The sequence below is a fragment of the Stegodyphus dumicola genome, chromosome X2 (genome assembly GCF_044657685.1).
Source record: "Stegodyphus dumicola isolate Sdum_Otavi_A_Nest chromosome X2, ASM4465768v1".
In the NCBI taxonomy this organism is placed as follows: Eukaryota; Metazoa; Arthropoda; class Arachnida; order Araneae; family Eresidae; genus Stegodyphus; species Stegodyphus dumicola.
The window spans coordinates 20,012,301-20,026,343 of NC_140781.1; the positions used below are offsets into that span (position 1 = coordinate 20,012,301).

The 14,043-nt window shown below is 33.0% G+C and overlaps 1 protein-coding gene across 2 annotated transcripts in view; it reads left to right on the forward strand.

Moving 5' to 3' along the window:
- The first annotated feature begins 2,485 nt into the window (after positions 1 to 2,485).
- Positions 2,486 to 14,043, forward strand: part of twf (twinfilin actin binding protein) — a 37,663-nt gene continuing 26,105 nt past the window's right edge. The window contains exons 1-2 of one of the 2 annotated variants that reach the window (XM_085809471.1): positions 2,486 to 2,641; positions 4,130 to 4,207. In XM_085809471.1, the coding sequence (XP_085665597.1) occupies positions 2,617 to 2,641; positions 4,130 to 4,207 (103 nt within the window). In that variant the 5' untranslated portion in view covers positions 2,486 to 2,616. The remainder of the gene's footprint in view (positions 2,642 to 4,129; positions 4,208 to 14,043) is intronic. The other variant, XM_085809470.1, reaches the window with a different exon arrangement.

Sequence of the window (14,043 nt, forward strand, 5' to 3'; positions counted from 1 at the left end):
CGCCTCCAAAATGTCGCCAAACTACCAGTTACCATATTGTAAAGATCAACCAAAAAAAAAAAAAAAAAAGAAAGATCAATTATGAAACTAGCTATCACACCACTCCAAGCGGTGACGTTAGGAGAATGCAATGGAACCGGGTAGATAATATGAGGGATTTATGTGGCCCAAATCCTGCGATTATGTGCGTTGTCATCGCCGTTTAGATAATCCCTTCAACGCCTATAAAAATATCTGATGTCTGACCTTGTGATGTGTTTGTGACACTAGTTAACGATATCCATAGAAGGTCAGCTGTCACTGAGTGGCGCTAAAAGTTTAGTTTCTGACAGGAAGAAGTAGAGAGGGGTCAGGAAAGAGGAACGTTTATGGGAGCCGCTATGTGAAAACGAAACTACCCCTGTATTAAGATAATTAATGCGTATATATTTATTATTTGTACTGTAGTTATTGTGATTGGTGATTTTAGTGTGTACTTATGTATGTGGAATAAACATAGAAAATGTGAAGAAATGTCGATAATTTCATTGGTAAGAACATGAAAAGACTAAAATTATTAAAGAGCTAATTATATAGATAATATTTTCGTTGTCTTCTATGTTTCATATTCGAGGGTTGGCATTAATCTTCTTAGGGTTATTCTTAAAAGAATACCATATCATGATCTTGTTTGGAGTTTCGTTAGATTTTTTAAAAATGTAGAAAGTGAGTTTTATTCGTAAGTGATCAAACGATAGTTTATAGGTTATGCCAAGGAAAGGATATTTTCTTATCAGTTTAGTAGTAACGAAGTCCAGTACATTGCGTATACCCATGTATTTATACTTACGAATAGGTCCAGTAATGTTCAATCCATTATATATGGCATAGTTGCCCAATTTTTTATTGATCTGGTTTGTTTTTTAGCATTAAGTGAGTCTTTTAACATTCAGTTTTTATTTTAGGATTTAGTTTCTATTTTTTTTTTTTTAGGATTTATTGCTATTATTTTAGTATTTAGTTTCCATGAGTATTAAAATCCTGATTTGAGGTAGCAGAAGTTCAGCTATAGCTTCAAAGCAAATGCTGTCATAAAAATTATGTGGAGAAATTAAAAAAATTTATAATTAGAACTGCGATCAGACACACGGTCATTTCTGTAAATTTTAAAGTCATGAAGCGTAAGTTTGTTACAGTGACATAGATGGGTCTCACTCACCATTATTATGCTAATATTATGCTTGTGAATATAGAGGCTGCTCTTGTATCTTGGTGTCATTGGCACTGAAGCATATGATGTTGACAGCACACAAGTAATAGTATTTGTGTAATGATTATTCCTAATATTATAACTAAAATATAAAAAAAAGTTTCGGATATTCTTCGGAGAACAGCCTTGATTGCGCCAACTTGGTTCCTTTAAAGATGAGGCGTAGGAGCTAGCGAGAAAAGGAAAATTTATGGGGAAAAACGGGATTAAGACGTGTTTGTATTTCGAGAAGAGATGTTGATTTTTTAAACCCATCAAAGGACATATTGGCCTTTATTATTGCTGCTTTTAGCTATTCCAGAGTATTAGAGACATCCTTTTCATTTGCTGGAGCCTTTCTTCATTGATCGGAGGGAATTCAATAATTTCCTTATCATGTTTCTTTGTAAATTGCTTTACAGTTTTGACAATTCCTCTTTTAAGTAAAGTAGCGTGTATATAGCGTAATTAAAGTAGCGTGTAGTATTAAAGCGATTTCAAAAGTCCACTCTGTTTCCTGGCTGACCCACCAGCTGCCAAGCGGTAAAGTCCTGAACACTGGTAGTTCGGTCTGAGGTGCAAATCCCGCGAATGGGCTGGGTCCATGAGCGGTTTCGTGGTTTTCCTCATGTGTAACGTGTATACGAGCCAGTTTACTTTCCGAAGTCCTTCCTGAAGGCATCACTACCCTTAAACAGAAAGCCCTCGAGTCTTTTTCGCAATCGCATCGACCAATTAGTCTATCCGATTTTCAAACATCTAAAAGGGCTATTTCGCTTTTGTCGTTGCCGGCTGATGCGAGGTGTAACTCACTGTAGTAGTACAGGGCGTTTTTTCGCAGCTTCTTGGGAGCGGGTTCGAGCCTACAAGTGAAGAACGTATTTTCTACTGATTTACGTTAGATATTTACTTGGGCTCATCTTTTACTTGTTTTTACAGGAAGTTTAACTACCATAGGCCTCTGAACCTTTCAACTTTGGGCATTTTCTTATTTTCTTCACCTGGAAGTCCTAGTGATATATGAGAACAAATGGCTCCTGATATCGGTGGACTCGTGGAATGAGGGATGATCTCCATCGTCGAAGATCGTCATTTGAAGCATCCGAAAGCAGGGCTTTCGTTTTCTCAAATAAGAAATTTATACTGTAATGCAACGGTGGCTGCGCTAATGTTTTCGAATACGTGTTCATATGATCAGATTTATCGTAATGCACATCATTTTATACTTGATTTAATCGAAAAATGATTAATCTTATCATTAATTTTAATTTATTGTTGTAAAATTATTAATTTATTCTGAGTGTTTCAGTTTAATTTTTGGCAACAATTATCCGAAACTAAGAGGGGAGGTGGTGTACGATTTGTTTTGCTTGAAGGGTATTGACGGGATGTCGCATCAAACGGGAATACAAGGTAAAATTTCTTTTGAGTTTTAAGTACTTTTCAGGGTAGTTTATTTGTTCCTTGATATTAATGTAAAAATTAAACTTGATTGATAAACTCATTTGTTTTCCATATCCTTCATATTTGGATAATTTTTTGAACAATTTCACCGATCAGAGTTTGAAATTGCTTTTTAATTATTGTTATGTATCTGCTATGATAATAGTCATTTAATTCAAAAGTATTTTTCATTACACAGAGTAAGATTTTTTGAAGAAAGAATTTGGTATAGTATGCGACTGGAAGCTAATTTAGCATATGCTAATTAAGCTAATTTCGGTTTCTGGTTTCTGTTTGTACCGCTGAATGAGTAAAGTGTTTTGTGACTAGTACTTCATATTAGATCTATGCTGAGAGATTTTACACCTGCAGGGTATCCAAAAGTTCTCCCTTCTAAATAATATATGGCCTTTCACGTAAGTGTTAAATATATATATATATATATATATATATATATTTTTTAATATTTTGCTTTTCCTTTCATTTTTACCGAAGCAGTGTCATCGCATCCGCCGCAGCTCTGCACTTTTTGATGAATTCACCCTTATGATATTGTATTGTTTAAAACGTAAAAGTATGGCTAACAATGTAAAGAATAATCCAGTTCTTCCGAACATCTTTTACTCTAAGGTATCTTTTATAGATATGTATCAAATCATACACATCTTCAAATTTTAACGTCTTGGTTTGTTGGCAGATTTAAGATTTTTGTTGACAAATAATGATGATTATAGTTATAATAATGACTTTATTGGGTAAAACTATGATACTTATATATTTCGATATTGATTTGGCGAATATAATATTAATTTGCTTTGACAGTATACTATAAACCTGTGTTTGAGCTTCTGTTTGGAATCACGTTTTGAAGTAGAGCTAGAGAATTCTTTTAATTAGTGCATTTTAGTAGTGGCTTTTCTATTGTGAACTGTGAGTTCTTGCTTTAAAGTATTTTAAAGGTGATTAGTGAAATTGTTGAGACTGTTTATGTTATACAGAATTTGTGTTCTGATAGAATGCAATGTAGAGTTATGTTATTTATTTTCATTATTGTATTAAAATACTGTGCTAAATGTATGTGTGACTATTTCATTGAATGACATTTTTGTGTGATGTATGTGTGACTATTTCATTGAATGACATTTTTGTGTGATGTATGTGTGACTATTTCATTGAATGACATTTTTGTGTGATGTAAGTGTAACATTTCACCTAATGTATGTGTGACATTTTCATCTTATTCGAAGTTCAGATATGTTGAAACCATCAAAAGTCATTAAATGAGTATATATTTTTTTGAAGTATTTTAGATATGCTAGTTACATGAAACTCATCAGAATGCGTGAAGAAATTCAGATCAGAGTGTTTTTTTATTATACTTTTTTTGTAAGATGTAAATGTATAGTCTTTCATTGATATTTTTTCACAGTTATAATGTAACTATTATGATTTTTTCAGCTGGAAGTGAACTGAAATCATTTTTCAGTAAATGCAAAGATGGAAAGATTCGTGCATTTAAAGTTGTTATTAGAGACGGTATGCATTTTAAAACATTTATTAAATATTTGCTGTGTTTATGAATATATTTGATTTAAATAATAGTTTAGAAATGCTATCATAGGGCTCGCAAAAAAAGAAAGCATAGGTTTTTCTCTTTTTCTTTTTATTCATAAAACCAGCTCTTCAAAAATAAAAGGACTTGAGAAAGCTAGAAACTTAATCTACTGTTATGTGTTTGAATAAGTTTAATGTACTTGATTTATACTTACTTGTACTTGCTTTATAAATAAATTAATATTAGATTCATTCTAGATGTGTATTCCAATCACAAAGTTTTCAACATAAGGAGAAGAATTTTAAGGAAAAAACAGTTTCAGCAGTAAGAATATCATGGTTCAATAAGTACAGGAAACTTTTTATATATTCTCTATATAGCAAAAACTGAATTAATTAAGAATCTAATTGCTTTAATATGTTAAGTATAAAAACATTTAATAGATTCACATGTAGAATTTAAGGTTAATCAGTAAGTTCTTTTAGTGAGCCAGCTAGAGAAGTTGGTGACTGCTATTTTACCTGGTGCAATACCATTTATTAAATGTTAAAGAAAAATGAGCAACAGGAGTTGATGTAACAAATTAAAGTAATTTTGCAATATTACAGTTTTTAAGATCAAACTGAAAGATCAGAGTTTTTAATATCATTCGGATGAGTTTTTAAGATCAATCAGAAACTTTCTGTATGTAGCATGAGTATCTTAAATCTATTCACATTATACAATTCCTGTTGCTGATTTATGGTTCCTTTAGCATTAAGTTCATTGGGTCTGTTCTTTTGTATTGAAACACTTTATCTTCAAAATAAGCTGCTTTTGTTTAGAGGCTTTCTAAGTCTGGTTAAAATCTTTTTAAAATTTTTGAGTAAAAGGCATTGAAAAATAATCTAAATTAATAGTTTTATCCTTGAAAATCTTTTAAAATTTTCACCTGAAGAGAGGTAGTTGAAATTCCTTAGAATTTTCATTCCTCAGTATCCTCTTCATATTTTTTTAACACTAGAACTGCGGTACCTTCGATATACCTACAACCGCGGTGCAAGTCAATTTGACCCTAGATGGAAAACACCTAAAATATGCACAAGTGATTACTTTAGTTAACTCGAACATTTTATTTTTATGTAATAATCAATATTTTTTAAACTTTACGTTACATATTTTATATAAATGAACAGAAATTACCTAAATTTTTAGAAAATCATATTTTGTATATGTCCACATATACATAATAATGATATACAAATGCACATATGCATATGATTTTTAGAAAATCGTATTATGTATATCATTATTATGTACATGTCTTTTAAACAAAATAAAACAAAATTTTTCTAATTTTGATGGAAAAACAGAGTATATCATTTAAATATGTTTAGACATAATTTTAGAGAAAAAGTAAAAATTTTATTAGTTATGTTAGTTTATTAGTTACATATTAGTTTTACAGATTTTTAAAAATCCAATTTATTGTATGCATTATGCACAAAATTTTGTAATAAGTTTTGTACATTTATCATAAATGGGTGCTTTTCCTTTTGAACAAATATCTTACGTTTTATTTTCACATTTTGAACACTGGCATCGGACTGGTTTATGCCTAACTTTTGGTTTTCCGTCATTTTTAATGGTTTGCTATACAACCATATGCCGCCTTTTTTTGTCAGGAGGGAACAAACTTTTATCTCAGTTCTTCAACTAAGTCTTGAATGAATTGCCATCTACTAATAGATATTCCAGATACAGCTTTGTATAAAACCCAGGCATTGATAGCAACAAGTTTCAAAATATAATAAGAAACTTGCATTGGCCACCTACGTGAAGCAGACTTGACAATATACTTTATTGCCATTTAATATAATTTCAATTCATTTAATATGATTCAATTTTGCCATTTAATATAATTCAATTTTGTGAATATACTTTATTGACAATTTGGTCAATCGCGTTCACATCGAATTTCGTTGCGTTGTAGCAAGCAATTGTTATCAGGTAATTTTTGGGGACTATCTATATTTTCTACAGTTGGATGAAGATTACTTAGCAACAAAATGTTTTTATTGTTTTTCCCTTTATGAACAGATTGATGTCTTTATATGTTAGTACCGTAGTCATATGCAATGTGGATTTTGACATTTTTACAGAGACTAGTGTTTCTTTTCTTCAACATTTTACAGTTCCTACAAGGCTGATGTTTTTGGATGCCAATGCCTCTGCTTCAGTGTTGTGAAAAAGTTATCTGCAGTGACATTTCTGCCTTTGTTTTCATATGGACTTAATAGTCGCAGTACTGTATGTTCAGCAAGAGAAATGTTGGTTGGACTTTGGTTATCTTTCCCAAAATATGGGAATCCATTTATTAGATATTTCAACATCTTCAGCTAACCAGAACTTGATTCCAAGTTTATTCAAATTCCAGTTCAAGTCCTTTTGCACAATATATACCATGTGCATATCAAATTCCTATAAAAGTATCCATTTCTTCTACTATTATATTCCATTCATTTTCATGAATCTGTCGATAATCTTCATCTTCAGTGTATTTCTTTATATGCTTCAATATCCCTTTATTTATGAAATGTCTCCAAGCACTTGATGGACTGTTGTGTATAATATTCCATTTACCATAAGATATTAGGCCCCGAACTTCCTTCAAAATATTTTATTTTTCTGCTATTATAATTTGTTTCTAATTGTACGACATTTCAAACTGTCCATCTTTGCCAACTTCATTATTTCCAACTTTGAATGTTACTGCTGATTTCTTTTTCGATTTCCTTGCATATATGCGTCTTTTCTTAGAATTTTCTTTTCTTTTTTTATCTGATAAATTATCATTATTATTCCGATGAGAAAGCACAGTGATTGTTAGGGCACTGCCAGAGTCATCATCACTTTTATTTCTTCATTAGCAAGCAGGTGTTGATCCTCACTTCTCAAATCAAAACACTGTCATCATTATCATCATCTTCTGAATCATTTTCAAGTAATTGTTGTAAATATTCCAGAACTTCCTGAAGAGTGTTGAACAACAAGGACATCTTATATATCCTTATACTAAATATAGAATAAAAGCAACTTCAAAAAGTCTTTAGAAATATTCGTTGTAATTTTCCACTGCATTCAGATGCAGTTCGCATTTCGAATCTTGACTGAAAACTACACTACTCCCTTTCCTGGTGCAGTCCATTTTAGGAATTAGAGGGTGAAGCAGATATACTTTACATATACTTCTGAGAAAATGCATCTGCTTTTCGTCATTTAGGCATAAATATTTCTTACGGTCAAAATGACCCACTTTGTGGTTCTAGGTACAAGTCTTAATAATCAAAAATTTATTTAGGTTACGTAGTTTCAAATTCGGTAAGTTAATATTTACCCTTAATTATTAAAAGTCATGAAAAGAATTTGTTTTTCAATCAATATGTTTCACTTGGTGACAAATTAAACATCGGTATGGGTCAAACTGACCTGCTCCATGGTTCTAGTGTTAAAATTATTTGCTTTAATGTTAAAAATTTTTCTCAATATTTAGGGAAACAGAGCTTGTAATCAATTTTTTTTTAACATCTATATACACACACATAAACATATATATATATATATATATGATAGAAAATGTGAAAGAAAACAACTAACTTAATTGATAATAGACCTTTTAATTTAAATACACCCCCTTCAGAAATTTGTACTGCACTATTTGCATCATCACTTTTATCCTTGTTGCTGTAAGCTTTTGCCAAATTGTTGAAATAAAGAAGCTAAGCTTACAAATTACTCCAGCTGCTTAATATGCAGCATTTCCCCCCTGCTGTCACTTCATGACAGTGTCATCTGTATATATATTACGGATGCAGATTGCACCCATTGTGCTGTGCCACGCAAGAAGCTATGTCATAGTAGAGTAATCAGCAAGAAATGAAATTATGTTGTGATTATACAGTTATTTATGGTGCTTCCAAAATTCCACCTTGTTAAGATGGCACCGATATGTGTGCCATTTCTATCACCTCTTGGCCATGTTTGAAATAAATAATAAATGTCTTTTTTACTCAGTTCTCTCATCATACTATAAAAATTTTGACATCTTCACTATGTTGCAACACACTTAGCTTCTTGATATGCACAGCACAATGGGTGCATTATGCACCCATTTTATATACACAGATTGCAATGCTATCAAGATCCAGAATGGCTAATTACATGCTTAGAGAGTGACAGCATGGGAAAAGTTATACATATTAAACAGCTGGAGTTAAGCTCAGTCTCTTTGTTTCAATCCTGAACAGTGATTGAAAAAGCACACAGCAATGCAGATAAAAATGGTGACATAAATGTTGCAGTACAAAGTTTTGAAGGGGGGTGTATTTAAATTAAAATCAGAACTTAAAAGTTCTATTCCCAATTAAGTTATTTATTTTCTTTTCTATTTTATATAATACTGACACACAGAGATATGTATATATATGTGTGTGATGAAAAAGATGTAACAATGTTGATGCTGTAGAATGTAGATCCATATTGAAGAAGAAACTTGACAGCCAAGTAAGATTAAATATTCAACTTTATTTTAGTTGACAATTTTAGCCACAATTTGCTTGGCCCTCTAATCATGCCTATTCAAGAACATTTACATTTTTGATACTGTTGTGGTAGGAAGAAACCAGAGCGAAATAATGTCTTAACAGGAAGAGAGGTAGAAGCAAAAGTATTCAATTATCCATTATGGAGTCTCACCAAAAGAAGGTTATGGTTTAGATTGTTTATTGAGAGAAAAGTTTTAGTTCTTGAAATTTTGAGTACAGGTTCTGATAGCGGCATCATCAGCATTACGCAAGCCATGTGTCATAGATTGATCTAGTAATGGCACAATCCAGAAAAGTTATAACTATTTTTAGAATACAAAGAGGAAATACCCAAATTAGAAATGATGAATAAGAGGCGAATGCTAATTTAAATTATAAAGCTGATTTACAGATTTTTTTTTATCTTGCTTATTTTCCTCCTTTAGAGAGAAAAAGGCTTAGCAACAGAAAAGCCTTTTTAGAGGAAAGAATTAAAGCATTAGCGAAACAAGGGAAATATAATTTCTTTTGGAAAAAATGCATAAAATTTTTATCTAAATATTTTTTTAAATAAAATTATGTAAATATCATTTTTAACAATAAATGCAAATTGAAAATTCTGTTGAAATTTTGAAGGTCTGCAAATTCATTTTTCTGTGAAAATATTGTAAAGAGTGTCCTAATTTTGTGAATAATAATAAGTTCACAGTCCTGGAAAATCTGTGCTTGAATGCCATAATATTTTACAATTCATGTCTTGAAAGTCTTTCGTAAAAATTATTGTCAATATAAAAGCAAAATTTTCGGTTATATATTCATAAAATTTGTGTTAAAGTTAATTATTTAACATTTATAAAACAATCCTCATTTTCTTAATTATAAAGCAACGTAAAATGTACTTTAGAAATTAATAACAGAAAATGAACAAAATACAAGAATGGAACAACTTTGATTAAAATGGGCAGGTCATCACAAAATGAATCAGCATTACAAGTTGCTGTTGACTGTGGGATCCTCTTAATTCCTGATTTTTAATTTGGGTATTTCCTCTCTGTATTCTAAAAATAATAATAACTTTTCTGGGGTGCTTCATTTCTAGATCAGTCTATGCCACATGGCTTGTGTAATGCTGATGACATAGCTAATTTGGAAACTGAACTCAAAATTTCAAGAACTGAAACTTTTCTCTTAATAAGTAACCTAAACCAAAACCTTCCCTTGCTTAGCCACTATATTGAATAACTGCACACTTTTGTTTCTGCCATTAAGACACCATTTCACTCTGCTGTCTTCCTATTGCAAAAGTGTATAAAAAAATGTAAATGTTATTGAATACACATGATTAGAGTGCACATAAACATATATATATATATATATATATATATATATATATATATGTTTGTAGTAACAAGTAAATTGTGACTGCAGATGTAAACTGAAATAAAGTTGAATATTTAATCTTACTTTGCTGTTATAAAATAACTTGATAATCCCAACATATCTTTATTTCTTGTTGATTACTCGCATGATGCATCATAGTGGGGAAAAATCTGCACTTTGCAATTTCGATGATGATGCATGACATTTTTTTAATAGAAGCAGCCAAGCAAGAGACTTCCTTTAGCTAGCAAGCAAAGGCAGAGGAAGAGAGTGCATAGTTGGATTGCCATGGTATTTATAGTAAGACTGTTTGTTAATCTGATTAACTAAGAACTATACACAATGCAGAAAGTTAAGATAACATAATGCAGAATTCGTTTTCAGTTATGATACAGTTTTGGGAAAGTTATTACTACTGTTAGAATAGAAATGGGTAAGGGCCCAAATCAAAAGAAGGAATGAAGGGGCTGCTGTGAATTCGAAGTATAATTCAGAGTGATAAATTTTTATCTTTCATATACTTCTATTAAAAATCTAATACAGCATTATCAGAATTGCAGGGTGCAGATTATCCCCACTGGGCTTTACTATGAGAGTAATCAACAAGAATAAGGATATGTTTGGACTAACTAGTGATTTTGTAATTCTTCAAAATTTCCGGGCATCCTTCACTGCGTAATTCAAATTTCAATGATCTTCTAACTTAAATCCACTTGCTACTGCAGAATAATTGGAGTCCTCACTAGTCAAGCACTCATCTAATATCAAATTAACTGCAATTAACAAAATTATTTCATCACACACTCTCTCTCTCTATATATATATATCTATATATATATGCACGTATTTAAACATGCTATGTATAGCAGAATTTGGGGTTAGTCTATATTTTAGGGTGCCCCTTGGATATTGCCAAGTTGTTGTATCATTTATCGTCCAATTCTGGTTTCACTTATGGTAACCTGAGTAGTTGAATGTTATGGAAACCCTATTACAAGGGGTGATCAAATGAAAAGGTACGAAACAACGTTAAAACATAACTATTAAATATTTGCATATTCCACCATAGGAAACATAGTGAGATATCTCGGGATGCGATTGGAGTCTCTGACTGGGATCGGAGCATGTGCGGGTGCCCGCATGTGCAGGAGAGAGCAGAGGCTCTTATCAAAAGCAGCGTCCAAATGATGCGGCAGTCCGTATGAGGACAGGATGGCGTTCGCATTGCAAAATTGGACGACTGAGGAGCAGCGAGGTGTTATCCAATTTCTGACAGCGGAAGGTGAGAAACCGGCAGCTATTCATCGCCGGATGGTGACAGTTTATGGGGAGAAATGTGTCTCTGACAAGTCTGTCAGAAAATGGAGTGTCCATTTTTGTGCAGGCCGTGAGTGTGGTTATGACCCGAGACCAGGCCATGCAAATACTGTCATCGCGAGCGATCTCATCGACAAGGTGGATGACCTAGTGCGAAGAGATCAGCGTGTCACATTGCGAATGTTGACGGTGAAGGTGGATGTCAGCTATGGAACTATGTGGACAATTGTTCATGACAGGTTGCGATATCAGAAGGTGTGTGCCGCTTGGGTTCCGAAGCAGCTCACCGACCAGCAAAAAGCACTGCAACATCTGTTTCGGTATCAGGAAGATTCAATTTTCATGGAGCGGATCGTCACAGGTGATGAGACCAGGTGCCATCACTACGAGCCAGAGACAAAGCGGGACATGCAGTGCAAGCATGCGTCGTCACCTCCCCCTAAAAAGTTCGAAGCCGTGCCGTCAGCAGGCAAGGTGTTGCTCACCGTCTTTTTCGACATTCAAGGTCAGCTACTTGTGGAATTCCTCGAGCACAGAAAAACCATTAACTTCGATGTGTACTGTGAGACACTGACGCCTACGCAGGTCCATCAAGAATAAAAGACCAGGGCTGCTCCAGAGGGCGTGGTTCTGCTCCATGATAACGCACGTCCACACATCTCCAGAGTCACACACATGGAACTGGCCAAGTTCAAGTGGGAGATGTTGGACCATCCGCGCTACAGTCTGGACATGTCGCTCTGCGATTTCCATGTGTTTGGTCCACTGAAGAAACACCTGAAAGCGAAGCGCTTCAACTCGGACGATGTACTCAAGGATGCTGTGAAGGACTGGGTCTCTTCATGACCACGGGAATTCTGAGAACAAGTAATCTTGCGGCTTGTTCATCAGTGGAATCGTTGTGCTCAGGCCTATGGTGTATATTTTGAATAAAGTCTACATTTGTACCCACCGTGTCGTGTCGTACCTTTTCATTTGATCACCCCTTGTATGACGTGATTGGTTGCATGATCGTGAATGAATTTGATTGATGGGAAAATATTTGTAAGGGCTTATTTCTGCATTGTATGTCAGGAAGTACATTGCTTATTTTGTGCTGCACACCATAAAATGGCAGTATGTGATGAGATTAATCTGAAGTTTCTTTACAATTTGGAACAAAAGGTGTTAAAAGCATTAATCAACTGATGTGTAGATGAAGGTTTACTTAATAGTCATTATAAGTGTCCTATTTATACAAAGGAATGCATATGGTTGAACATAAAGATCATTCAGATGTCTTTGAATGGGTTTGTCGCAAGAAAGATTCATGCAAGAAATGCCACCGACAGTCTGGCACTATGTAGGATATTTTTAACTCTTATTTTTGTGAATTTATGAGGTGACAGCTGTATACATATTCTAATTCAGGTAATTCTAGAAAGTTTTTGGATGCTGTTAAGGAATTTTGTGTGCCACAGACTGAAGACACAGAAATTTCTAAATATGGTAAGTTGATATTTCCTTTTTATAGTGCGTATATGCTATAATGGTAAAAATATATTTACGGGTGCCTCTTGACGAAAATTTTCGATTTTTGGTGGTACATGGATACCGAGTTTGTACAATTCTTTGACTTGTTATTTTGTCTTCGCTACACAAAGACAAAATAACAAATCAAAGAATTATACAAACTCAGTATCCATGTACACATCGACCTATTTTCACTTAAAAAAAATATCAGAGAATTGCACAAACTTGGCATTGCGTACTCCCTTTACCTTATCCATGTACACATCGACCTGTTTTCACTTAAAAAGTCAAAGGAGCACCCAATTCTACAGTAGAGCCAAACAAAAAATACATAATCTCAATAAACCACATTTTAAACCAAACAAAATAACATAAAGGAAATTCATCTTATGCATCTAAGCACTACACAAAGCAAATATCCACTTACCTTATTTAGAAATTTCTGCATCTTCAGTCTGTGTCACACAAAATTTCTTAACAGCATCCAAAAACTTTATAAAATTATCTGAACTGGAATCCGTATATCAGTGTCGCCACATAAATGAGAGAAGCAAGAACTTTAAATAACAAGTATCTCTTGTTGATTTGAAACCAATATCTCATTCTTTCTACTAGGTTAAACGATCTGTCCTGTAATCACTACTGTTTTGTATCTTGATGCAGTTTTCATGAGTAGTATTCCATAGTAACTGGTGATTTCTTTTTAGTGCTCTTTTTGAGGTTACATACCTTTGTTTCTTAAGAGTACTAGATTGATAAACAGTAACTGATTTTAATAGGCAATTTTTTATATTTTGCCAGCTAATAGAGAAATTTTATAAATAGCTTTTCAAGTTTGAACTATTTTTTTTGCAAAGTTGCTGCATGCTTTATTTAAATAATAAAATGGTCTCTTTTTATGAAGGAAAATTGAAGAAGGACCTGTCTCTTATCACCCTCAAAATTGGTAGAATTTTCTTCAAAATCTGCACCAAAATAAGGTTGCCGTTTTACCTAATTATAAAAGTATCTAACAATGCATGAAACCCACTTTTTCCCCTTTCTTT